This window comes from Buteo buteo, chromosome 9 (genome assembly GCF_964188355.1).
Source record: "Buteo buteo chromosome 9, bButBut1.hap1.1, whole genome shotgun sequence".
NCBI lineage: Eukaryota > Metazoa > Chordata > Aves > Accipitriformes > Accipitridae > Buteo > Buteo buteo.
In genome coordinates this window covers 46,815,094-46,841,833 of record NC_134179.1, presented here as the reverse complement: position 1 = coordinate 46,841,833, position 26,740 = coordinate 46,815,094, and the positions used below count along the sequence as shown (strand labels likewise).

Sequence of the window (26,740 nt, the reverse complement as noted above, 5' to 3'; positions counted from 1 at the left end):
ACCCCCTTCAGTGGCTACTCCTCAGGAGCCGCTCTTCTGAGCCACATCCCAGATTCTGGGGGCACCTCCTAACCTACAGCTTCCCAGACACTCTGAGCTCTGCTACATCCCCATAAAATAAAGTCAAGTCCCAAGGCTTGTAATCTACAAAGGGCCTGCCACAAGCTGCAAAGGTTCTAGGGACAACGTAGCATTACGTGGGCAATGAGGAAAGGCATCCCAAACCCTGAAGGGCACTGTGCCTCACGGCCCTTCTGCTTGCTTCAGAAATACTAAAACTCCATATACAGATGCATACAAGACACTCACCCTGACCCCTGCTAAACAAGGTCACCATCGGTCCCGTTAAGAGAGATATCAGCAACTTACACAGCATACAGCAGAACGGGTGAAAAAAACAAGGTTCCTTTTTCAATAAAGTTGGGAATTCCAGGAAAACACAATGCATGAAGAATTAAAAAAAAACAAAAATGCATACTATTAAACCATCTTTCTACCCCTGAACACTCAAAACAAAATTACTGACCCGAAAAAAAGAAAGGAAAAACAAAAAAAAGCTGCATACAAGTGTTACTTGCTACCACACATGCTGCTGAACCTTGACTGGTCCTGAAACTCTTACCTCAGGCAGACACCCCTTCCCAAAGGGCTGAGCCAGCTCCAAAGCTGCAAAGGACTCAAGAAAGAGCTGAGCACCAACACCAGAGAAACCCAGGAGCACAATGAGCTCCCTCAGCAGAGGCTGTGGCTCAAATACCCTGAGCCTCCGCCCACCAGCCTTAGTGCAATCACCTGGGAAAGGGGAAGGGCAAACCACCAGAAGTTATAAGAGTCAGCTGGAGGAGCAGCAGCACTGTTCTCACCTGCCTTAAATTTACAGCAAGCAAGGTCCTCGACAGAGAAAGTAACCCCTCCAGGAAATGACACTACTTGCTCCTGTACTACAGCTATTGCATCAGCAACATGACCAGGTAGGGAATTAAACTTAGTTTTTCTGGGCTGTAGATAGAAAACGATAGATGCCCTTCTAAACTAGGTAAGAAACTAGCTCATTAAATGCAATGACAATGTTGTTATCAAAATTGATGTGCTTTAGTTTCCTATAAAAAAGCCAAAATGCTCTGGGGTTTTGCTTCATTTCTAGCAAGACTGTGCATACCACCTTACTTCTACCAGAACTACCTTCTGGATAGGAATCAAAAAGCAGAATTAGATCCCTTAAGAATTCCATCTCCAAAATATCTCTGGTTGCAAAATAAATTATTTACTGTGAATAGCCAATGATACAGAGTCCCCCTGAGCGTGTCTCCAGCTGACTCCCTTAACAGAGGTACAAGAGTCCCAAAGCGCAAAAAAAACACCAAAAAGCCATGGAAATACATGGGGGGGGACCAGGCAGCAGCCATGCCCCACAAGGACAGGCCAGGGCAAGGGGGCAACGACACCCCCTGCAGTCATGCAGGAAAGGGTCAGCAGAAGCCACACCCCCGCGGTTTAGGGGGGGCAGCAGCCACAAATGACACCAAGAAAACATGGAACTTCAGGGATACACGGCTGGTGGGGGGAAGAGGGTGACACCCCCACCAATCGGCATGGGAAAAAACTCACAGGAAAGGTGGGTTAGATGGATAGTTTGCGGTGGTAAGATACGTGCGCAAGAACATGCACAGTTGGGGGGGCGGGGGCATGCATGAGGTTTACCTTCACCAGGGGCTCCACCCAGGTAATCCACAGTAGGTAAACTCATCTGGGATAATCTGCAACAGCAATTCCACTCTGGGTTCTTGACCCAACACCAGATAATCCACACTGCCTGCCCCATGGGAGGGGGTGCTTCCCACAGGATGGGGCATCTGCTGAGCATCACCACACCCTTAGGACAACACATCTGGAAAATTAAAATCACAAATTGTATTTCAGCATATTAAAAAAATAACACCAGATGAGTAGAGGAATTCCAGCAAAGGGAGAGGCTAGCAGGTGCCCTAATTAGGACTTGAGCTAAACAGGTCAGCTCACAATACAACACATCCTTTAGAAGGTAGACTGATGAAAACTGGTTTGCTGCTAGATAACTGTATAAGTGAGATTTGATAAATGATCATATATCAACATTATGGTTGAAACAGTAGACAAAGGGTAGCTGGGGACATAATTACAAAAGTGTAGTCAAGTGATTAACTAGTAATTATTCATAAGTTTTGCTGTTCTTTGCTCTTATGACTAGATGTTCCTGTAAGCTAGACGAGAACAATGTTGAAACTGACCACGTGTGATGGAAACTGCATTAAGCTTCAAGATTAAAGAACAAGGACAAGAATAAAGACTTCGAGGACAGCCAACAAGAACTTCAAATGGGTCCGTGGTGGTAAAAGCAGCCCTTTGCCTCAAAGGGATCCTTCATTGCGCATGATCGGATGTAGGCAGTACTACGATAATCAGTTATAATCATTTTTATGTATACGTATACTAATCTGATTAATATGCCATTAGTTATTCTCTATAACCTGTTTGTGCTAAAGCTGTGGTATGCACGCTAGGTGGAAATATCCCACGTGCATCCAGCACTTCAATAAAGAATGCCTGCTTTCTAAAATTCCAAAACAAGTCTTGGAGAGTTTCTTCGACTGGCTTTTCAGTATCAGAGAGGTGTAATTGCAACAAAATGAGTCCAAAGGGGTCTTACAGAGCTAAAAGTGTGCTGCAGGGAAAATTTAAGACCTCGGGAGACATTGTGACAGTAGCAAAGGGCTTCTGAGAGGGACAGGCAAAAGAAGGCTCGAGGCCATGATGAAGGAGTCCAGAAGGGATTTGAACAGACTACAGATGTCCTCAGGGGACTAGGGACTGAACAGAGGTATCCTAGCTAGCATAGAGGACAACATGAGCATTCTGGAGATGAAAGATGGCATCAGGAAAGGTTCTCAGGGAGGGAGAAGGGTGCAAAGTGCACAACAGAGCCAAAAGAGGCTCTGTGTGGGGCACAAGGATGGCCTCAGGAGGCATGATGATGGGAGAAGGGTGCTGAGAGTGAAAGACAGAAGGCAGCTCTGGTACACAATGCAAAACTCAAGGTGTCCCAGCAACATACAGATGTCCTCAGGGGATGAGCGACTGAATGGAGACATCCAAGATAGCAGTGAATAAGGTAAGAGTGCTCTGGGGCACAATGAAAGCCTCAGGAAGAGTTGTCTCTGAATAAGAAAGAAACAAAGCCTGCTACAGAACTCCAGGATAGTGATGGAACAGAAGGATGCTCGCAGGAAGCATTGTGACAGAAATAGTGGGGTACTGAGGTAGACAGAGACACAGAAGAAGGCTCAAGGGCACAAAGATACTCAGGAGGAGATTTGAACACAGTACAGGTATCATGAGGGAGACTGACCCACTGGTGGCAAGCGAGATGGAAGAGAGGACAAAAAGACTGCTCTGAGGAAGAGGCGATGTTCTGACAAACCAAGAGGGGTGCAAATTACACCCCAGAGATAAAAGCATGCCGAGGAGATCCTCTAAAGCCTGAGGATGAACCAAGAAAAGAGCCCCCCCCAAAATAAAAGTAGACATAGAAAAAAAATTTTAAAAAAACAAAAGGGTACAAGGCACAGGAGAAAAATTTAAAAATAGGGACAGAAAACTAGATAAAAGTAGACATAGAAAAGAAATTCAAGAAGGAAGGCATTAAAGGAGGAAAAAAAATTTAAAATAGGGACAACAAACTAAATAAATGGAGACATAAAGAAAATTCTAAAATTTACAACCTACCCAGGTGTTGTGGTTTAACCCCAGCCAGCAACTAAGCAGCCGCTCGTTAGTTCCCAAGCAGGGATCCCTGCACCTGGCTCCCCATCCCCAGCCAACTCCCCCCAGTTTATATACTGTGCATGACATCATAAGGTATGGAATATCCCTTTGGCCAGTTTAGGTCAGCTGTCCTGGCTGTGTCCCCTCCCAACTTCTTGTGCCTCTCCAGCCTTCTTGCTGGCTGGGCATGAGAAGCTGAAAAATACTTGACTTGCTTTAAGTACTACTGAGCAACAACTGAAAACACCAGTGTGTTATCAACATTTTTCTCATACTAAATCCAAAACATAACACTATACCAGCTACTAGAAAGAAAATTAACTCTATCCCAGCCAAAACCAGGACATCAACAGACAAGAATTAAGAAGTAGGGACAGGTGGTAGATAAAAGCAGATGTAGGAAAAAAAAAATAAAAAGCAAAAAGATTAAGAAAATAAAGGAAAAAATAAAAAACAGGAACATCAAGCTAAATAAACAAAATTTTAAAAGTGACAGCATTTTTAAATTACACAGCACAGACTAGAATAAAATATAAAGACAGTGAAGTGGATAAAAGTAGATAAAATAAAAGCAACAGGACACAAGAAATAAAAAAATAGGGTTAGACATCTTGATAAAAGTAGACATAGAAAATTTTAAGAGTCATAACGTAGAGAACAGATAGGAAAAAAGGAAACAATAGAGACAGAAAAATATATAAAAGTGAACAAAAAAACAAAATTCAAGAGTGAAGGCGTTAAGAGAGGAAAACATTTTAAAATAGCAAAAACCCCTAAACAGGCGGTGTGAGAGGCTGAAAGAGTTAATGTCTCAAACATTGTGGTGGGGCAAGTTCTGCTTAACAACAAACTCTGCATAGCAAGGCACCACAGGTGAAAAGAAGCAGATCAGCACCCATCAGCAACAGGAGGGGGAGGGCATGCCAGAGGGTGCACAGCTCCCTGTTCTGATAAAGCTGTTCTGATATGCCAGCAGGGCAATTCACCAGGCTGTTCTGATACACTGAGCAGGACAGCTCACCATACAGTGACAAAAGATCATGTTTGCAGGGAAGGGGAAGTTACCCCCCAAACGACTCCCAAGTCCCAAAGGCTCACAAACTGCTCATGACACCTCATTAGCCTAATAAGTTTGAGTGCCTGCCCGAATGAGGGGCAAGGAGTATAAAAGGACACAACCTGAAGCCCCAGGTGTGGAAGCCCACTGGGACTGGACCCCTCAGCTGACTGAACCAATGCTGGACCCAGGACTGGTGAAATCTTTCTCTTCTCTCTCTCTGCCTTGTTTCTCTCTTTCTTGTTCCTTTTCTGTAATCCCTACATCTTATCCCTGTAGACATAAACCATTGACCAAGTCTGGGACTAGGAGTGGATCCAGCTGCCCCTAGGCTCCTCTGTGAGAAGGAGTCTATAAAGTAAAGGGGTCTGCTCTGAACCTCGTGACTCGACAGAAGGGGTCTCCATACTCTCTTCCCTGAACTGATCCAAAAATAAGCAAGGCCTGTAGTATATGTTTGGTGATGCAGGGTTAGCACAGGTTACACAGTTTACTGATGTAGTTTCATGCCAATTTTTGTCGTGAACGAATAAAGTTGAATTTTGTGAGTTAAAGGATCCCTGGTGTCATATCACTTTAATCCTGACCTGGGAATCGGCAAACCTGAGTTGTCATCCTGAGAAACTGAGACATGACAGACAAAGACATAGAAAGAAAATTTTACAAGCAACTGGGTACGGGACATACTAGAATGGATTAAAAAATAAAGACACCAAACTGGCTAAAAATAGATGAGGAAAGAAAATTTAAAAGAGATGGGGTACAGGACAGACAGGAAAAAGTAAAAAAAGGGAGTGACATCTTGATAAAAGTAGACATAAAACAAATTTTAAAAGCGACAAGATACAGTAAACAGGAAAAAATTAAAAATAGGGACAGAAAACAAGATAAAAGTACACCTAGAAAAAAGATTTGAAAAGTAAAAGGATTATGAGATAAAAAATTGAAAAATAGGAACAGGGAACTACATAAAAGTAGACAGAAAATTTTAGAAGTAATGCAGTTCATGACAGGAAAGAATTAAAAATTAGAAACAGTTACTGGATAAAAGAAGACATAGAAAGACTATTTTAAAAGCACAGTATTAAGGAAATAAAGGAAAAAAATAGGGACAGCGAACTAAAACAGAGACATAGAAAGGAAATTTTAAAAGCAATGGAGTGTAAGACAAAGGAAAAAATTAAAAAATATTGATAGGCTGAAAAAGAGATACATAGAAAGTAAATTTTAAAAGTGATGTGGTAAAGGACAGACAGGAAAGAATTAAAAACCAGCAATATGCAGCATCATAAAAGCAGACATAGAAGGAAAATTTCAAAAGTGATGGGGTACAGGACAGGAAAGAATTAAAAAATAGGGACAGAACTGGTTATCAGAGATAGAAAATTTTAAAAAGTGACGGAATAAGGAAAAACGGAAAATAATGAAAAATAGGGACAGCAAACTAAAGAAATGAAGATGTAGAAACAAAATCTAAAAAGCAACAGGCCAGACAAGAAAGTATTAAACAATAGTGACAGCAAACTACATCAAGAAATAGAAAGGAAATTTAAAAGTGATGGAGTGCAAGACAGGAAAAAGTGAGATGGTATAGGACAGAGGATAAATTTAAAAAAACAAAGACAGTGAATAGGTTAAAGTAGGCATAGAAAGCAAATTTGAAAAAAGTGACAGGTGTCATGGTTTAACCCCAGCTGGCAACTAAGCACCACCCAGCTGCTTGCTCGCTGCCCCCCTGCAGCGGGATGGGGGAGAAAAATCAGAAAAAAAAGTAAAACTCACAGGTTGAGATAAAGACAGTTTAATAGGTAAAGCAGAAGCCGTGCACACAAACAAAGCAAGACAAGGAATTCATTCCCTGCTTCCCATCAGCAGGCGGGTGTTCGGCCATCTCCAGGAAAGGAGGGCTCCATCCTGTGTAACGGTTACATGGGAAGACAAATGCCATCACTCTGAATGTCCCCCCTTCCTTCTCCTTCCCCCAGCTTGATATGCTGAGCATGACATCATATGGTCTGGAACAGCCCTTGGGTCAGTTGGGGGCAGCTGTCCCAGCTGTGTCCCCTCCCAGCTCCTTGTTCAGCCCCAGCCTGCTCGCTGGTGGGGCAGGGTGAGAAGCAGAACAGCCCTCGACTCTGTGCAAGCACTGCTCAGCAATAACAAAAACTTCCCTGTGTTATCAATGCTGTTTTCAGCACAAATCCAAAACGTGGCCCCATACTAGCTACTGGGAAGAAAAATAACTCAATCCCACCCAAAACCAGCACAACAGGGTATGTGACAGAGACAAAAGAATTAAAACATGGGGACAGCTAACTAAACAAACAGACATAGGAAGAAAATTTAAAAGGTGATGGGCTACATGACAGACAGGCACAACTTAAAGACAGTGAATAGGTTAAAGTAGACATAGAAAGAAAAAGTAAAAAGCAACGGGGTACACAATAGTGAGGAAAGAATTAAAAAACAGTGATACACAGCTCGATACAAGTACATAGAAGGAAAATTTAAGAAGTGATTGGGTACAGGACAAAAAAAATAAAATTAAAATAGCCACAGTGAACTAAAACTGAGAAATATCAAGGAAATTTAAAAGTGACACAGGGGCACAGGACAGAGAGGAAAAAAAAAAAAATAAAGACAGTGAACTGGATAAAAGTAGACCTAGAAAGCAAATTTTCAAAGCAACAGGGTACACAACAGACAGGAAATAATTAAAAAATAGCAATAGGCAGCTTCATAAAAGTAGATGTAGCATTGTTGTTTAACCCTGGCTGGCAACTAAGTACCATACAGCTGCTCACTTACTCCACCACAGTGGGATAGGGGGAGAATCGGGAGGGTAAATGCAAGAAACTCATGGGTTGATATAAAAAGTTTAATAATTAAAAAGACTTTTTTTAGAAAAGTTGTAAGAGGAAAAAAAAACCCAGCAAATGAAAACAACTGCTCACCACCCACTGACCAATGCCCAGCCAGTCTCAAGCAACTGGGTACAGGACAGAGAGGGAGGAATTAAAATATAGGGTCAGGGAGACAGAGAGGGGAAGACATAGAAATTAAATTTTAAAAGTAATGGGGTACAAGGCAGTGCAGAAAAAATAAAAAACAGGGAGAAGCAGCTGGATAGAGAGAGGCATATTAAAAATTTAAAAGGCAACAGGGTACTGGGCAGAGTTGACAGAAGAATAACAAGTTTTGAGAAGCCATACACATAGGTGGGCAGGCAGAGAGGGAGACAGAGGAAGGGAGGCAAGCAGATGTCTAAAGAAGGGAGGCAGAGGTGGGCCAGGATGTAGAGGAGAGGACTTGCGACTCACCACAGCTCCTGGTGCTGGCAGGAGACCTTCACCGCCCTGATGCTTCTCTCTCTGCCTCTGCCCCTTCCTCCTCCCCAGTGCCGGCTGCCTGACCCTCACGTACTCGGCAGCACGCAGCGGATGCCTCGATGCTCCTCATCCACAAGGCTTGCTTTGATACATGGTGGCTCACGCATGTAGCCAACAAAGGCCAGGGACAGCTCAGAGGGATCCTTCCTTGCCACAGGGACTGGCCATTCCTTGCTGCAGGCACCTACCAGCCAGACCCCCCTGCACTCCCTCCTCAGCCAGTTCCCCTGCCCAGGCAGCCCCCTTTACAGCTGGAGCCCCTTCACACAGCAGGGCCAGCCCCATCCTCAGCCTCACTGGCCACACCTGGGGCCATCCCAGACCCAGTTGGAGCCCATCAGGAATAGGGGCCATTGCCAAAGCCCCACAGCACATCATCCCTGCCCCTGCACCTACCCACATCCAGGGAGACAGAGGAGGCAGGAAAAATTTATTCATTAATGCATATAAAAAATCCTGGCAGTGAGTTGGCTACAAGGCTCAGTGCCCAAAGGCAGCAGGATGGGGGGATAAAAGGGAAGAGAAAAGCAGGAGGAAGGACAGAGGGACACAGATGTGCAAGACAGGGAGCCAGGAAATTGGATGCTGGGAACAAGAGAGGGACAAGAAGCAGGAAAACAGTGTAGAGAGAGAAGAGCAGAGAGACTGAGCAGAACAGCAGCGATGGAGATGGAGGAATAAATAATAGGAAGCTGGGGAGAGAAGGGGAAGGGACTGGCAGGACAGAAAGATAAACACAGGACAAGGGACAGGGAAACATTCTCAAGTGATACAGGAGAAGAAACAGCAAGAACTAGAAAAAAGAAACAGGGAGTCAGGTGGAGAGAAAATTTTCAAAAAGCAACAGCATACAAGAAACATAGGCAAGAACTAACAAGTAGGCACAGGGAAATGTAGACAGAGGGAGATGTAGAAAGAGGGATATGTAGAAAGAAAATGTAAGAAGTGCCAGGGTACAGGACAGAGAGGGAAGAGTTAAGAACTAGAGACAGGGAGGTGGATAGAAGGAAACATAGAAAGAAAATTTTGAAAGCAACAGAGTACAAGAATCAAAAAGTAGGTACATGAAGCTGCATAGAGGGAGACATTAAGAACGAAATTTGAAAAGCAACAGGGTACAAGAAACACAGGCGAGAAATTAAAATAAGGTCAGGGAGACAAAGAGAGGGAAAAGCAGCAAGAAAATTTTAAAAGCAACTGGGTTTAAGAAACATGCAAGAATTTAAATAGGGATGGAGAGGTAGGAAGTTTCAAAAGTGATGACATACAAGAAACATAGGCAAGATTTAAAAAATAGGGACAGGGAGCCTGATAGAAGGAAACTGTGGTGGGTTGACCTTGCCTGGCTGATGAGTGTCCACCAAGCCACTCTATAATGACAGCCACTCCTCCTCAACAGGACAGGAGGGTAGAAAATACAAAAGAAAACAGCAAGAACTAGAAAACAGAAACAGGGAGCCAGGTAGAGAGAAAATTTTCAAAACGCAACAGCATACAAAAAACATAGGCAAGAACTAACGAATAGGCACAGGGAGATAGAAAGGGGGAGATGTAGAAAGAAAATGTAAGAACTGACAGGGTACAGGACAGAGATGAAAGAGTTAAGAACTAGAGACAGGGAGATGGATAGAAGGAAACATAGAAAGAAAATTTTGAAAGCAACAGGGTACAAGAAACACAGGCAAGAAATTAAAATAAGGTCAGGAAGACAAAGAGAGGGAAAAGTAGCAAAAAAATTTAAAAAACAACTGGGTTTAAGAAACATGCAAGAATTTAAATAGGGATGGAGAGGCAGGAAGTTTCAAAAGTGATGACATACAAGAAACATAGGCAAGATTTTAAAAATAGGGACAGGGAGCCTGATAGAAGGAAACTGTGGTGGGTTGACCTTGCCTGGCTGATGAGTGTCCACCAAGCCACTCTATCATTCCTCCTCCTCAACAAGACAGGAGGGTAGAAAATACAACAAAAAAGCTTGTGGGTCAAGATAAGGACAAAGAGATCACTCACCAATTACTGTCACAGGCAAAACAGACTCAACATGGGGAAATTAATTTGTCAGTCAAAATCAGAGTACAATAATGAGAAATATGAGCAAATCTGAAAAACACCTTCCCCCCACCCCTCTCTTTCCTTCCTGGGCTCATTTTCACTCCTGACTTCTCTACCTCCTTCTACCGAGCAGCACAGGGAGAGAGGGAGCGGGGGGTTGCAGTCATTCCTCACAAGTTGCCTCTGCTGCTCCTTCCTTCTTCATGTTCTTCTTCTGTTCCAGTGTGGTGTCACTCCCATGGGGCCACAGGGCCTGCCAGAAAACCTGCTCCAGTGTGGGCTCCTCTCCACAGCGTCACAGCCTCCCCTTTGGGTGCATCCGCCTGCTCTGGCGAGGGGTCCCCCATCGGCTGCAGGGTGCATATCTGCTCTGCCATGGACCTCCGTGGGCTGCAGGGGGACAGCCTGTGTCACCATGGTCTTCACTGCAGGCTGCAGGGGAATCTGCTTTAGGACCTGGATCACCTCCTCCTTTTCCTTCTTCACTGACTGTGGTGTCTGCAGGACTGACAGCTTCTGCACAGCATTTATTTAGCCCTTCTTAAATATCACAGAGGTGCTACCAGCATTGCTGGTTGGCTCAGCTTTGACCAGTAGCAGCTCCATCTTGGAGCTGGAACTGGCTGTGCCCAACATGGGGACAAGTCCTGCTGTCTTCTCACAGAACCCACCCCTGCAGCCCCTGCCCACTCCCCTGCCCCAGCTTGCCACACAAACTCACTACAACAGTGATCGGCTACAGGGCAGAGAGAGGGGATTGAAAAGTAGGAAAAGGGAGACAGAGAGAGATGGGGCGGGGGGGGGGGGTAGCAATGGGCTACAGGACAGAGAGGAGGAACTGATAAAAAGGGAGAGGATACCAGACAGAGAGATGGAGAAAAACAAAATACTAGTGATGAGCCACAGGGCAGAAGGAAGAATTTAAAAAGGGGACAGTGAGGTAGATGAGAGAGACTGAGAAATATCAAAAACACTGATGATCTAAAGGGGAGAGAGAGGGATAATAAAGAATAGGGACAGGGAACCAGACAAAGAGAGAATAATAAAGACAACAATGGGCTATGGGACAGTGAGGGAAGAAGTTAAAACATAGTGACAGGGACCTGGAACAAGAGAATCTAAGAAAGTAAAAGTGTATCCAGAATACAGGGCAGAGAAAGGAATTTAAAAATAGAGACACAGCATCAGACAGGTGAGAGCGGCAGGGATTGTGAAGGGCTAAAGGGCAGACAGGGAGGAATTAACAAGATTGGCATAAGAAGACAGATGGATAGATGGAGAAAGAAAAAGTAGTGATGGGCTGCAGGGCAGAAACAGAGGATAAAAAAAGAGGGATGGGACAGGTCAGAAGTGCAGAGAGAAAAAGAAAACAGAGGCAGAACAACAGAGAAAGACAGGGACTTAGAGAACAAGAGAGGGAGAGGTACAGGAAGAAAAAACAAAAAAATTAAACCAGTGAGAGAAAGAGAAGGTGAGGGCAGGGAGGGACTGGGATGCAGAAGAGGGGTGACACAGCCCCAGGGGTCCAGGACTCACTGTACCTCCCGCTCTTGGAGCTGCTGAGAGAATCTGACAGTTCACACATGTCTGTCTCTCTCGCCCTCTCCCTTCCTCCTCTGTAGTTGCAGTCACTTGACTGTCATCCACCTAAGAGAATAGACTGGTGCCTTACAGCTCTTACAATATGAGGCTTCCTAGAAACACAGCCTCACATGCACACACACACTACATGACTGTACTGTGGTTTTGGTTACGCATACAGACCCTGTCGTGCACACTGGTGATTGGATCTGCTGAGGACTACACTAAGAAGGGTCCATCCTCACCTAGAGAGGCAGGCTATCTCCTGTATGCAGCTGCTGGCTGGATCCTCTTTATTTTATTCTTCAAATAAAAAATATTCTTCAAATGCAGGCCACTACGGAACCTTTCCATGGCAACCACAGCGAAACGGTGCCAGCTGACATCCAGCTGAGAGAAGAAAAAAACCCATTAGCACAAAGCTGGGTAGGAATCCAAAGCTGCCCTTTTTTTTTTTGTGAAGGTTTGTGAAGACAGTACGACTGAGCAGAGGAAAAAGTATTTTTTGCGTCATCTGCGTTTTGCCACACGCAGCCCTGAACTTCCTGAAAATTTACGTTTACCAAAAAAAGCCATTTGGAACATATTGCCAAACAACATTCGGCAAGAAAGCTTTGATGCCTTTGACACACGCAAGTTTTTGGTCACTTGCTATTTGCTTCCTGTTGCTGCTGCTGTTCTTCCTTCAGAAATTCTACTCGTAGCCCAGTTATTCACTACTGGTTCAAGCATTTGCCTTCCTGGTATTACCAGCACATTCACAGAGGCAAATAACTTACTTGCTCTTCTACAATTATCCAAACGACAATTACAGCCATGAAAGAGAAGGAGAGGTCAGGCAGCAGAAGAGCTCTGCAGGCTGGCACCAGTCAATATTGCACTCTCGAAGAACAAACAACAACAAAACAAAACCGTGACCCTGTATCCTTCTTTCCCTTCCCCCCCCCCCTTCTTCTTTCAGAGCTCATCCCTGCCTCAGCATTTTGTCTTGTCAGAGCATGAAGCGCAGGTGATCCGTACCCTGACGACTTTTGCGTGTGATGAATGCCTGTTCAGAAATAGTCCAGATCTGCAAGACTGGTGTCATTTCTATGGTTTTAATCATCATAACTCACATTTTATTTACTCACGCATTTGTGAGGAAACTAATTAACTTTCAGACACTGCCTCTCCTTTTTTTGAGGGGTGGGGGTGGAAATGTGTTAGAGACTGAAAAACATTACGATTCAGAGCTCCCAACCACGAGGGAGCGGTGGAGAAATCAATGAAAGCAAAGACCAACAGCAGCAACATCAACTGAAAGTTGGCTTTCATTCCGATCACGTACTTAAGCGACTCTCCTTGCAAGGCTGTGCCTCGGTCCTAGGAATGACTAGTCCCTTTTTGGAAGGACAAACTTTTTCACTTAAAAGTCCTAGACTGAAGACTCCGCTGAACGGAATGGGGATTGTCCCATGGGACAACATGCCATCAACACTCTTAATGGGGAAGGGAAAAAAAAAAAAACCCAAACAAATAAAAATCAAGTACCAGTTCCCATCATGTTTCACTCATTACATTTCTACTGGCATCTAGGTGCTCAAAAACGAACTACAGGGACACCACATATTCCTAAAAATTCAGTTATACATAAAAAAGTAAAAGGCTATTTCCAACTTGCCCATAAAATCAGTATGAACAGAGAGAAGAGAAACACTCGACCCCCTAAAGAAGCTAACAGTCAGCTCTGAATTTACCAGACAGGAAATTTCATTCTTTCACCTGAACCAAAAACACATCACGGGACCAGTTCAGGAACAGGGCACGATCTGTTAACAGCAATTTTTCCATCAGCTTTTCGGCACTAGCAGCAAATTTGCCTTCTCTGTGGGTTTAACGTGGAGCATCTGTAGTGCCCTCGAACTCGCAAGTGTTTCTCTCCGCTCCCCCAGCCCGATACGTGCGATTACCTGAGCAGCAAGCGGAATTAACCACGCAGGATTTTCTTCGTGCGACGCGGAAGGTGACGCTGGGAGAAGAGGAGACAAAGAAATGAACCTGCTTGTCACACCCAGCCAACGGTGAAAAGACAGGGGAGGATTCTGCCGGAAGGGCTCTGCACCCCAGGAGCTCCCGCCAGCCGGTTTCTCTCCCCTTTGCCCGGTACCGAGGGGACGACGACACCTCGCCCGCGCCCCCTCGCAGGGGAGGCTGCCCCGGGAGAGCCGGGGGACCCCCACCTCGCTTCTGCCCGTGGGAATGGACCGGGAGAGACCCTCCACGCAGAGACAGGAGCGTGGCGTGGATTGCATGCCCGAGGGAAGAGGCCGGGCTCCCCGCTGGCAGAAGGACAACTCACCTCCCTGCTGCTCGGAGCTGCTTGCTGCGGACAGCCCTGCCTGCGCCCGGCCGCTCTTCCGCCGTGCTGGGAGCGTGGTCCGACCGACGGACGCTCCAGCGAAAAGACGCTCCAGCTAATCGCGCCCCCTGCTCGGTTACAGCCGCAGGTACTTTCGCCTCTGGCTAATGCACGCTCCAGACGGCGGACACCCCGCCTCGTTCCAGCTCCCGCTTGCTACAGTTCTGGCTCGTTGAAGCCCCAGCTCCGCACTGAAGCTCCGGCTGATTTCAGCTGCTTCTCCTTACAAGCTCCAGCTACGTGCAACGGTCTGGGCTTTCCATAAGGTTGCGTATCAACTGCTGTCAGAACTGGAGCATTAGGATTAAACATCAGAGTTACACACCAAGTAAATATTCGTTAAGTTTGGGCGATTAATTACTTAATAACTATTCTGAGCAGCGCAGAAAGAAGAGCTGGACTCAAAGAGGGCACGTGGGGTCTGAAAAGCGCCTTTCCCCCCCACAGACCATCGCAGATGTTGAGCTCGGCCGGCTGCGTGCCGGCCTCCCGAACTTCGGCGTCCGACACAACCAGACCCCCATCTACGGGGAGGGACCACGCACCCTGCCCGCCCCCCGCTTCCCCCCGCAGCCCCCAACACCCTCCCACCCGCCTGCAAAACCAGCCAAGCCGGCTCCCGCTTTTGGCCCCCACACCACCTGACTCGGGGCCCATTTGGGAGCCAAAAAACCCGGCTGCTGAGCCTGTTCTCAAGGCCCAAACACACAGGGCCGGACCTCTGTTTCTGGGCCCAAAGCCGCGCAGCTCGGTCTGTTTCCGAGCCCCCAAATCAGCCACGCGAGCCTGTTGTCAAGCCCCAGGAACAGAAAACTTGTTCTCCATTTCTGACCCTGCAGTGCCCACGGGCGACGCCGAGCGTAGCCACCCCACAGCCCTGCACCCCCGGGGCCCCACACGTAGTTTCGGGGAGTGCTCGGGACCTGCAGAGGGCCCGGCCCCACGCCTCTGCGGGGCAGCCCCAGCACAGGCAGGGCGTCGCTTCACGATTGCCGTTTCAGGCTTTATTTCCCCGCCATCACCGGCACGGCCAGGCCCCCCACCCCAAACCTCGCAGCCGAAGCACCCCCGCGGGTAGCCGGGCCCAGCCACCCGGAAAACAAGAAAACCAAAGAGGGAACAACAAGACAGACAACGTGGGGAAAGGCAAGGAGAAGGACACAGAAACAGAGAGAGCGCGGGAGGGATAGGGAGCAGGACAGAGAGATGGAGCAAGAAAGGAAAAAAGGACGGGAGGCAGAACCAAGGGAAAGAGAGACAACGATGGGGAGCAGGACAAAGGGACGGAAGAGGAAAAAAAAAATAGCAACGGGCTGCAGGACAGAGATGAAGGGATTAAATAGACACAGGCAGCATGACAGAAGAACAGAGAGGAGACAGACAAAAGGGACAACGAGCAGGCCAGCATCGGAGGGGAAAAAACCAACTGCGATGGGCAGTGGGAGAGAGATATGGAAAAAAGAAAAAAATACTGAGGAACAGAAAAAAGAAAGAAGCGACAGCTAGCTGGACAGGGGGACACAGTTAGAAAGGGCGGGAGAGGGAATGGGGCAGAGAAAGACAGACAGAAAAGGTAGCGCAAGAAAGCAAGGCAGAGGGACAGCAAACAGGGCGGGGGGGGAAGGGACAGGGGTCTGGACAGAGATGGAGAAATAAGCAGCAGGGACAGAGAAAAAGAGACAGAAAGAGGGACAGGGAACATGGCAGAGAAGGAAAAATCAGGACAGCGGCAGGACGGAGATCAAAAACTGGGACGGTCCTCAGGACAGAGAGGAATACGAATACGAGCAGGGAGCGGGACAAAGGGATACAGCGAGAAACGACGGGGCAGGAAGCAAGACAGCGCGACAGACAAGAACAATGACAACGAGAGAGAGAGAGAGCGCACGAGAGAAGCACAGGGGGTTGGGAAATTTAGAAAGAGAGGTATCAGGAGCCCTGCAGAGAGAGGGCGGGTGAATAAAAAAGGGGCAGGAAGCAGCACAAAGGGTCACAGAGAGTAAGAGATGAACAGGAAGGAGGACGGGGACAGTGAGATCCAGAATGACAAAAATAAACAGCAACGGCGAGCAAGAGAAAGGGATAGAGAGAGAAACAGAAAGTAGGAAGAAGAGAGATAGGAAGGCAGGGACACAGAGCGGCACGTACAGGTGCAGAGAGGAAAAGAACACTAGGGGAACAGGCCAGAGAAATTGGGAGGCGGGGAAAGAGGCGGATGCAGATCAGGACAAGGAGATGGAAAAGGAAAAAACAGCGACTGGCTGCAGGACAAAGACGGGGCGGGGGGGGGGGGGGCGGGGAGAGGGAGAGGGAGCAGGACAAGAACACAGAGAGAAAAAGAAAGGGGGGCAGTCGAAGGAAAGGGGGGGGGGGGGGAGGAAGAGGGAGCCGGACAAGAGAATAGACAGAAGAGGAGAGGTACAGGGAAGCAAAATAAAAATAATAAAAAACAAACAAACAAAAAAACCAAACGTCACAGCAGCAAGAGAAAGCGAGAGGGTCAGGAGAGGGGGAGGGAGGGAGGGACCGGGAAGCACAAGAGGAGCGACAGGGCCCCGGAGGCCCAGGACTCACCACAGCTCTCGCTCTTGGAGCTGCCAGGAGGGAGACCTTGCCAGTTCAGACGCTTCTTTCTCCTTCTCTCCTCCCTTCCTCTTCTGTAACTCCAGTCGCTTGGCTGTCCTCCACATAACGGAACACGCGAGCGTCTCGCGGCTCTTACAAGATGAGGCCTCCTAGACACGTAGCCTCGCTCGCTTGCTCACTACGTGGCCGTACCGCGCTGCTGGTCATGCATACAGACCCTGGCAGCCTGACCTGCTGCGGACTACGAGGAGGGATCCTCCCACACCCAGAGAGGCAGGCTCTCTCTTGCCTGCAGCGGGAGGCAGCTGCCAGACAGATGGCCTTCCGTTTCTTCTTCTTTACTTTTCTGTGGCCTCTCCAGCTTCAGCAGCTCCCGTCCACAGCCAGTAAGCGCTCCGCCTGTCCCTCTGTGCTCCCGCGCCACGAGGAGAGGGAGGCCAGGCAGAGACAGCCCACGCGAGCCTGAGGCTGCTGCAGTCAACGGCATCCCCGGGGACGAACGGACAACCACACTCACAGTGTGGCCTCTGGGAGAGGGAAAGAGGCAGCAGCGACCGTCATTACTGTAGCTCGACCCTGGCCGGAGCCCCTCCTTCCGCAGGGGCTTCCGCAGACGCCGCTCGTTCCCCGCGCCGCTGCTAACGGCACCCACGTTCAGGGAGACTCGAGAACATCGGAGGGCCAGCTTGCTGCCCTCACGACAGGGCTCGGGGGCTGCCTGCGGCTACAGCACAGGCTTCAGGGGAGGGGCTGGAGCTGGGGGCAGCCGCACGGGCCGAGCGGGGCCGGGGCAAGGCGCCGGGGGAGCTCCGGCAAGTCGGGGAGGCGCCCGCTGGCCGCGCCTGGGGGGTGCCCGCCTCCGTCCCCTCTTCCCTTCTATCGGCTCTCGGGGAAGTGCCCGGCGCTGCCCTGGCCCGGCTCGCCTCTGGCGGACCGGGAGCCTGCCGCGGCGGCCGCTTCGCAGCTTCCCGTCCCGCCAGCGCCCGGCGGCCAGCGGGCAGGAGGCACCCCCCCGCCCCCGCCGGAGGGGATCGCTCGCCTCACCCGCGGTCCCGGCGCTCACCCGCTGCCGCCGAGACCCGCGCCCTGCGCGCCACCACGCTGCTCCCGGACACCGCGCATGCGCCGGAGGGGCCGGAGCTGACGAGCGAACGCCGGGCTGCCCCACGCGCAGGACAGCGCATGCGCCCGGGACGCGCGTCCGCACGGCTGGTCGGGGAGCGGGTGCAGCGGGAAGCCCGCGGAAAACCACACGAAACCGGCAACGCTCCTGCGTCTGACCTGGTCGGACTCCAGGGGCCGCGGCGGCAGCAAGGACTACGCCGCGCCCGAGAGCCACGCTGCCGCCCGGCCGCCGACTCCGCGAAAACTACAGCTCCCGGCATGCCCCGGGAGGCAGCCTGCCCTGCTGCCTGACCCCGAGGGGAAGCCGCTTCCGTTTCCGCCCACCCCCACGCCGGCGCAGCCGCAGTTCCCGCCGAGCCCCCAGCGCCGCTCCGGGCAGCTCCGGCGCGCTTTCGCCGACCGGCTCCGGCACGGCGCGGCGCGGCACCCCCCGCCCGGCTCCGGCTCTGGCTCCGGGCAGCGGCCGCCGCTCCGGCACGGCACGGCGCGGCCCCGCCGCCGCTGCTCCGTGCGTCCCACACGGACCCCGCCGTCCTCCTCGGGGCTTTCCCCGGAACCCGCCGGCCGGCTGCGCAGCCCCACCACGGGGCCCGGTGAGCACCCCCCCCTCCCCCCCGCGCGCACTTGCTCCCAGCCGCCCTGTGAGCTCACCCCCTCCCGCGCGCACGTGGTCCCAGCCGCCCTGCACCGCCCCCCCCGCGCGCACTTGCTCCCAGGCCCCCTGTGAGCCCCCCCCCCCCCCCGCGCGCACTTGCTCCCAGCCGCCCTCTGAGCTCACCCCCTCCCGCGCGCACGTGGTCCCAGCCGCCCTGCACCCCCCCCCCCGCGCGCACTTGCTCCCAGGCCCCCTGTGAGCCCCCCCCCCCGCGCGCGCACTTGCTCCCAGCCCCCCTGTGAGCCCCCCCCCGCGCGCACTTGCTCCTAGCCGCCCTGCGCCCCCCCCCCTCCGCGCGCACTTGCTCCCAGCCGCCCTGTGAGCGCCCAGGGCTCCCCCCCGGCCTCTGCACCGGCGGCCCCCACCTCCCCCGGGCCACCCCCGCCTCCGACGTTCACCGTCCGAGGGGCGCCCGGCCCCGCTCACCTTCTCCCGAGGGGCAGCCGCAGCCCGGCCACCGCGCCGCTCCGCTCCTGCCTCGGCTCCCACCGGCCCCGCCCCGGCCCCTCCCCCGGCAGCCCCCCCTTTCCAGGGAGGGGCCGGCCCCAGCAGCCTCACTGCCCGCACCTGCGGTTCCTCCAGCCCCGGCCCGCAGCTGGGGGACCGAAACCCGGAACAAAACTCCTCAACACCCATGGGAAGTTAAGCAGCAGGCACTTCCTTGATTGAATGAAAGGTGGCAAGACTCATCTCATTTGGAAGGGGTGTTAACTGGGGTCAAAATACAGATTTTAATACCCATCTTATTTTAGTTCTAAGACTTGGCGATTGCCAGCTATCATCTTTTCCATTTACCCGGGTCCACCAGCGAGGCCACAAGGGAGATTTCTTCCAGAGAGAGGAGAGAGTTATTAAGTCTGAAGTCCACGGTTTGCCTTTCTCCTTCATGAAAAGGTGAGTGGATCATATCTCATCACTAGTCACCCAAACAGTTAACCCTGAACTTTTCACCTGTCCTTTAATACAGTCAACTCTAAGCTAAATGTTTTCCGTTATTAAGAGGGGACCAAAGATCATGTAAAATATTATTATACTTTCTACAAACACATCCCCATCTGAGAGCTTTAGCTACTAGAGAAAGTCGTTGGAGTTTGGGGTCAGAGGAGCTGCAAGTATGAACCTTCATTCAGCTCTGTTGAGGATGTGTGATTTTTCTCTGGTTGTCTAAAGCAGTCTAAATTTCCATAGATGGTCCTGACTCTGGGTGGCTCTAACAAGGATCCTGGAACTCCAGGAAATTCTAAACATCGTTTTATATTTTAAATATGATCCCAGGTTCCTTCCTGCACTTGACTCTACGGTTTTGGCAACTGACAGCCCCAAGGGCTGCCTGTACAAGTTTCTCCCGAAGGGCGAGTAAATTAATTCTTTTGTCCATGAGGTGGATGGTTTGGTAATGTTATAATTCGCAACGCTATAATTCCTTCTTTCAAATTTAAAAAAAAAAATTGCCTTTTAAATCCATCCCATTTAATTTGCTAAAATGATTCTCATTGTTCTGCATCTTTTCTCAAGTTTTGGTTAAATTCAATGTCAGGATTCTCCACGGAACTAGATTTTCATCTGACTTTAGAATCGGAAGGCAGGCTGTTACTGAGGTTCAATTTTGTGTCTTTACCAAACTTTGAATCAATTGCAAAACTAGATTATTTTTTTTTTTAATCCAAATTACAAAAACGGTTAACATCAAGATTAATAGCTCAAACAATAATTGTTCCATTTTATCTCATGTTTAGAACCCCTCAAAAAAACCCACATAAACCCTCTAAACACACAAAAAGATTATTGCCCTCGACAATATTCCTAATAGCAACCCCAATAGTATAAACTTTACACAACTATTTTCCCAAATAGATAACGTGAAACTTACTTATAGATTTTCAGTTTTAAAGGCCCAGTTTCTTTAGACTTCCAGTTTCTTGTTGGTGCTTTCTTTATTCGTGAATAATGAAGCCAAGGTTCTTCTCCCAGACCTTTACTGCTATAAGGGTTGTTAAAATGACTCGATACGGTCCTTTCCGCTTCTCAGTGATTTTATATATATTCAATCTAACCTCCCGGTCGGAAGGGATGCGCTGCTACGTCCAATTCTAAGGGTCCAGCTGTGGAGACATACTGACAAAGTTTCTGAAAAGAATTGCTTAAAGAAATCATAACACCTTTTAAAAACCTACCTCCAAAGGCACTCAAGATACTCAGAACACAGGACTCTTGATATGGTCTTTCATACAATATTTCATAGTGACTTAAATTTTCTTTCTCTTCTGGCTATACTCTGATTCTTAATAGAGCCATGGGTAATGCTTTAACCCATGTGAGGAGTGAGGTTTCCTGACAAATTTTACTCGACTGTTGCTTAAGGGTATAGTTCATTCCCTCTCTCTCTCCCCCCTCCCCCCGCCCCCTTCCCCCCCCCCCCCCCCCCCCCTTGCTTGTGGTCTATATGGGGTGTGATAGTCTCAATCTATAGATAATACTTTGCTCAACTTGTCTCATAATCTTTGCTATAAAATGAGGGCCATTGTCAGATGACATTCTTAGAGGCACCCCACATTTTGGTATTATCTCTTTGAGCAAGACTTTGAGTACTTCCCTTGCTTTGTTGGTGCAACAAGGGAAAGCCTCGGGCCACCCAGTAAAGATATCAACTAAAACTAGGACAGATCCTTCTTTTCAAGGCAATTCTATAAAGTCAATTTGCTAATATTCTCCTAAAAAATTTCCTTATTTCATAATCCCAAAGATGATCTTATTACTGATTCGGGGACATTTTTATATATAAATTTCACATCCGCTTCTAATTGTTTAAACAATCTTTGTCGTATTTCACTTTCTGTTCCCCGATATACTTTGTGATGTTCAGCTCGGGCAATTTCTATTATTGTGGGTGGGACTATTATTTGACCTGTCGGTGTTACAGCCTATCCTGTTTCATTTTGTTAGCCTGCAATCTAATAATTAATTCTTCATCTTTTTCGTTATAATTTGGAGTTTCTTTAGGCAATTTTATACTTTTCTCCGGAACTAGTGCTAGGATGCCTTCTTCCGCAGCCTCTTTAGCGGCTTTATCAGCCAGTCGGTTACCTGTGTTAGGACCGGTCTTACCTAACTGATGTGCTTTACAGTGCATTATCGTGACTGCTGTTGGTTTTTGAATGGTTTCTAACAATTCCAGTATTTGTTCTGCGTGCTGAATGGTGGTTCCTTGCGCAGATAACGGTCCTCTTTCTCTCCGTATCGCTCCGTGCGCACGTACTACTCCAAAAGCATACTTTGAGTCTGTCCAAGCGTTGACTCGCTTTCCTTGACTTAGTTCCAGAGCTCGAATAAGAGCTATCAATTCAGCCTTTTGCGCAGATATCGTCGAAGGCAAAGTTGGCAACACAATTACTTCCTCAGTAGTTATTGTCTATCTTGATAAACGTTTTCCTTCACAGATGGAACCGCTTCCGTCGGCATACAGTTCCCAATCTGTTTCTTCTAGCGGCCCATCTCAGAGAGCCAGTCAGCTGGAATAAACTCTTTCGATTGTCTGCAAGCAGTCACGTTCCAGTTCTCCTCCTTTAACTTGATCAGTTGTTGAAAACGCAACAGGGTTAACGGTGGTAGTAGTGTTTAGGTAAACATCATCTTGTTCCAGCAACACCACTTGGTATTTCAGCATCCTGCTAGGGGATACCCAATGCCCCCCTTTCTGTTTTAGCACAACAGTTATCATATGGGAAACGTACAGTAATCCTTTGTCCTCTAATCCTTTGTCCTCAGGTGAACTTAGGAGCTTCCTGGATCAGTAGCACAGTTGCAGCGACGGCTCTCGGACGACCAGAGCATCCCAGACTCACATTACCTAATCGCTTCGAGAAGTAGGCCACGGCTCGCCCACTTGGCCCTACATATTGGGCCAGGATACCCAGAGCTATACCTCTTCTTTCACGAGCAAAAAGTTCAAGTGTCTTTGCGAGATCTGGCAGGCCTAGGGCTGGCACCCCTATTACAGCCTGTTTCAGTTCTTGGAAAGTAGCTTTCTCGGCATCGGTCCAATCCATTGTTTGAGGTTTTGAGCTGCTCCTATAAAGGTCGGGCCAGCAAGCCGCAATTTATCATCTACAGGTGACACCACTCGACCATTCCCGGAAACGCTCGTCATTAATTTTTTTCGTCTTAGGTTCGGGGAGATGACAAATTGCCTCTTTTCTCTCAGTTCCCAATTGTCTCTGTCCTTTTAGGATTTTAAAACTCATTTACATAAGTTTCTTCTTTCTGGGTTATTTGGGGTTTTTTTCTTTTGACACTCGATATCCACCGATTCCCCAAAAGTTCAACAAGTTAATAGTTAACTTTGTGCATTGTTCTTCCGTCTCAGCTACAATTAACAGATCATCCATATATTTCAGCAAGATTTCTTGATTATTTTCTTTCTTCCAAATCTCTAATTCTCGTGCCAATTGATTTCCAAAAATGGTAAGATTATTCTTAAAGCCTTGAGGCAAGACTGTCCACGTATATTGTGTTTTTCTCCCAGTCTCAGGATTTTCCCATTCCAAAGCAAAAACCTCTTGACTACCGGGATCCAAGGGAATACGGAAAAAAGCATCTTTTCGGTCTAACACTGTGAACCATTCTTGTTTCTCCGTTAGGGTTGCTAACAAAGTATAAGGATTTGCTACTACCGGATGAATATCTTGTACTATTTGATTTATTGCTCTGAGGAGGTCTTGAACTAATCTACCATCTTTTTCATTAGCCTTTTAACAGGCAAGATCGGGGTGTTATATCTGGATTCACATTCTATTAACAATTTGTATCTTAAAAACGTTTGTATTACCATTACTAACCCTTTCCGACTTTCCGGTCTTAGGGGGTATTGTTTAATTCTTACCGGATTCGATCCTGGCTTTAAATCAACTCTCACAGGTTCTGCTTTTTGGATTTACCAGGAACTTCCCAGTCCAGACGATTGGAATTACAGCATTAGACTTTGACTGGTATAATCTTCTGCTTTCGCTAACCATCCTGTTAACAACAAAGCCACTGCTTCGATACGTTTAGTTTCTGGAATTGAAGTTTTAATCTCTCCATTTTTTAATTTAACTTCTGCCTCTAAGTTCTCAAATAGATCTCTCCTTAACAGGGTTTTAGGAGAATCTGGCACATACAAAAACTGCTGAGTGACCCATTGCTTTCCTAATTTCATTGTTAAAGATTTAAAGAAGGGTCTAGTTTCTCATTCACTTGTTGCACCGACACCGCCAATTTCTTCAAAACTTAACTCTCCCTCTAAGGTATTTAAAACTGAAAAGGTGACTCTTAGTGTCAATTCAAATTCAATTTTCTGTTCTCCCGGTTTAGCTGTAACCAGAGGTTCTGCTGGGAGACTCCCCTCCCGTCCCCGTCAGATACGTTCACTTAAAAAGAACAAATCTACCTATGGCACTTTATTCCATTTACTCTCTCTCCTACAAAACAACAGTAATTGCAATATAGTATTGTAACTCAAAGTTCTGTTCGTTTACCATTTTTCCTGCAGTTCACCCCAATGTGCCAATAAATGTCCCAACGGTGATGGTTTTGGTAACTTTTCATCAGCAGTTCTATTTCCTGCACTCTTATTCTTAAACAATTTTGCTAATGCCTTTATACTTCTATACATTCAAATACCAAATACCAAACAAATGCAAATGACAATTGTCCCAAATAATACACAAAGTCCAACCCAGCAATAGCTTTCGCTTATGACTTACGGGCAGACGCCTAGGCTTCCACTGCAGACGGGTACCCTCCAAGCCCCAACCCTGCGAAGCTTTCGCCGCGCCTCACGGGCAGGCTTTCCAAACAAATTCCAAAGCAGCAGCGCCTTACCTTTTTTTCCAGGGAACGCTGCGAGGAGCTTTGCGAGTCGAGGGTGACGGTTCTCCCCGAGAATACCTCGGTGCCGGCCGGAGTTCGATCGACACTCGATCTCGTCACTCGCAAGGTCCCATCTGGGTCGCCAAAACCGTTACCGAAATCCGGAATAAAACTCCTTAACACCAACCTGAAGTTAAGAAGCAGGCACTTTGTTTATCGCAGCGCTGGGGACACAGGGGATCGCTCCTCCAAAGGCGTGTCCCGCTTAGTATCAAAATCCATCAGTTTTTACAGACTTTTCCTGTCAGGTCATTGTTACCGAAGCTCCTTCCGTAAAAATGCATACTATGCTCGTTCTTAAATTTAACCTTTATAATGATCGGTCCTTTGATTATATAACCTTATCAATATTCTTATTTAAAAACAATCATTGGTCAGTTACACTTAGCTCTGCTGACTGGCATCTTCGATCCTCAAATCGAGATGGGAAGGGTAAGGGGGTTTCCAAGCAGCAAACTGGCGTCCCCGACGGTTTCCTTAGTTTCCTGAAACAGAAGGTAGAAGAACCAGTAACTTCCTGGTGAGGTTTCTAGGGTAAGCTCTTTCAAACTTTAAAAATATTAAGGTTCCTAGAGTCACGCGTAACACAGCTCCTAAAGTTTCTACGGCTACGTTTCGAACTTAACGATCCTATACGTTATGCTTCACAATTTTACTTCTTAATCAAACCTAACTCTTCTATGTGATTAAATTTTGATTTCTTTACCGGAATATTTGCAACAGCTGGAGCCCAGCAGGAACAGGGGGGACACGGCCCGACCCCCCCAGCGCCTCACCTCCTCCTCCCCTGGGCTCCCTCACGGCCCCTCCACTCGTGCAAAGGGAGCGCAAACGCAGCCCGGAGGGCAAAGGGGACGGGCGGCCAGCGTTTATTCAGTCAGTCGCGTGCCTATCGAGTCCTGCCAGCGAGTCTGCTCCGGGGCTCGGGGCGCCCCCCGGCGCTCCCTCTGCCCCTCGGACACCTCTGATAGCCTATTTCCATACATTCTGTATGGCCCGTCTAAATATTGGGATGGTTTTAATATTTTGTACCAGCTGTGGAAACTGGTTTGCTGCTAGGTGACTGCAAAAGTGAGATTTGGTAAATAATTATTAGAAATCTTATACTAACACTACGATTGAAACAATAGACAAAAGTATAGCCAAGCAATTAACTAGCAGAGGTAGGTACTCCTAAGTTTTGCAGTTCTTTGCTCTTATGACTAGATGTTCCTGTACGCTGGATGAGAACAATGCTGAAACTGACCACGTGTGATTGAACCTGCGTTAAGCTTCAAGATCAAAGAACAAGGACAAGACTAAAGACTTCGAGGACAGCCAGCAAGAACTTCAGATGGGTCGGTGGTTGCAAAAGCAGCCCTTCGTCTCAAATGGATCCTTCATTGCACGTGATCGGACGTAGGCAGTACTATGATAATCGGTTGCTGTCGTTTTTATGTATATGTATACTAATCTGATTAACATGCAATTAGTTATTCTGTATAACCTGTTTGTGCTAAAGCTGTGGCATGCACGCTAGGTGGAACTATCCCCCGTGCATCCAGCGCTGCAATGAAGAATGCCTGCTTTCTAAAACTCCAAAACGAGTCTTAGGGAGTTTCTTCGACCGGCTTTTCAGTATCAGAGGTACAAGGGAGGAAAGAAAAAGAAAAAAAAAAAAGAAAAAAAAACAGGCAGCGGTGTGGGAAAGAGAGGGGACCAGGGGAGGGGCAGGGAGGGACCAGAACGCAGAAGAGGGGAGACAGGGCCCCGAGGGCCCGGGGCTCACCACAGCTCTTGGCACTGCCAGGAGAATTTGCCAGTTCAGACGCTTCTTTCTGCTCCTCTCCCGCTCCCCTCCTCTTCTGTAACTCCGGCGGCGCGGCCGTCCTCCCCGTAGGAGAACACGCGTCTCATAGGTCTTGCAAGACGAGGCCTCCTAGGCACGGAGCCTCGCTCGCTCGCACACTACGTGGCCGTACCGCACCGTCGGTGCCGCATCCGGACCCTGCGGTGCACCTCGGCGGTCTGACCTGCTGCGGACTACGAAGAGGGATCCTTCCACACGCGGAGAGGCAGGCTCTCTCTTGCCTGCGGCGGGAGGCAGCTGCCGGCCGGCCAGCCTTCAATTTTTTTCTTCTCTACCTTTCTCTGGCCTCTCCAGCTTCAGCCGCAGCAGCTCCTGCCCGCAGCCGGTAAGCGCCCCGCCT

The 26,740-nt window shown here is 48.4% G+C and overlaps 1 protein-coding gene and 1 long non-coding RNA gene across 2 annotated transcripts; one reads left to right on the top strand and one right to left on the bottom strand.

Annotated features, from left to right (window-relative positions):
- Nucleotides 1-10,465: 10,465 nt before the first annotated feature.
- On the bottom strand, nucleotides 10,466-12,855 carry LOC142034845 (uncharacterized). The gene is made up of 3 exons (XR_012651760.1): nucleotides 12,126-12,855; nucleotides 11,841-11,946; nucleotides 10,466-10,731 (listed from the first exon to the last, which is right to left on the bottom strand). It is a non-coding gene; the product is annotated as an uncharacterized LOC142034845 (long non-coding RNA).
- A 2,749-nt stretch (nucleotides 12,856-15,604) lies between these two features.
- On the top strand, nucleotides 15,605-26,134 carry LOC142035125 (uncharacterized). The gene is made up of 4 exons (XM_075036975.1): nucleotides 15,605-15,627; nucleotides 18,044-18,582; nucleotides 19,397-19,538; nucleotides 24,516-26,134. Exons 1-4 carry the CDS (start codon nucleotides 15,605-15,607, stop codon nucleotides 24,850-24,852), a joined length of 1,041 nt encoding a protein of 346 aa, XP_074893076.1. The 3' UTR covers nucleotides 24,853-26,134.
- Nucleotides 26,135-26,740: the final 606 nt, after the last annotated feature.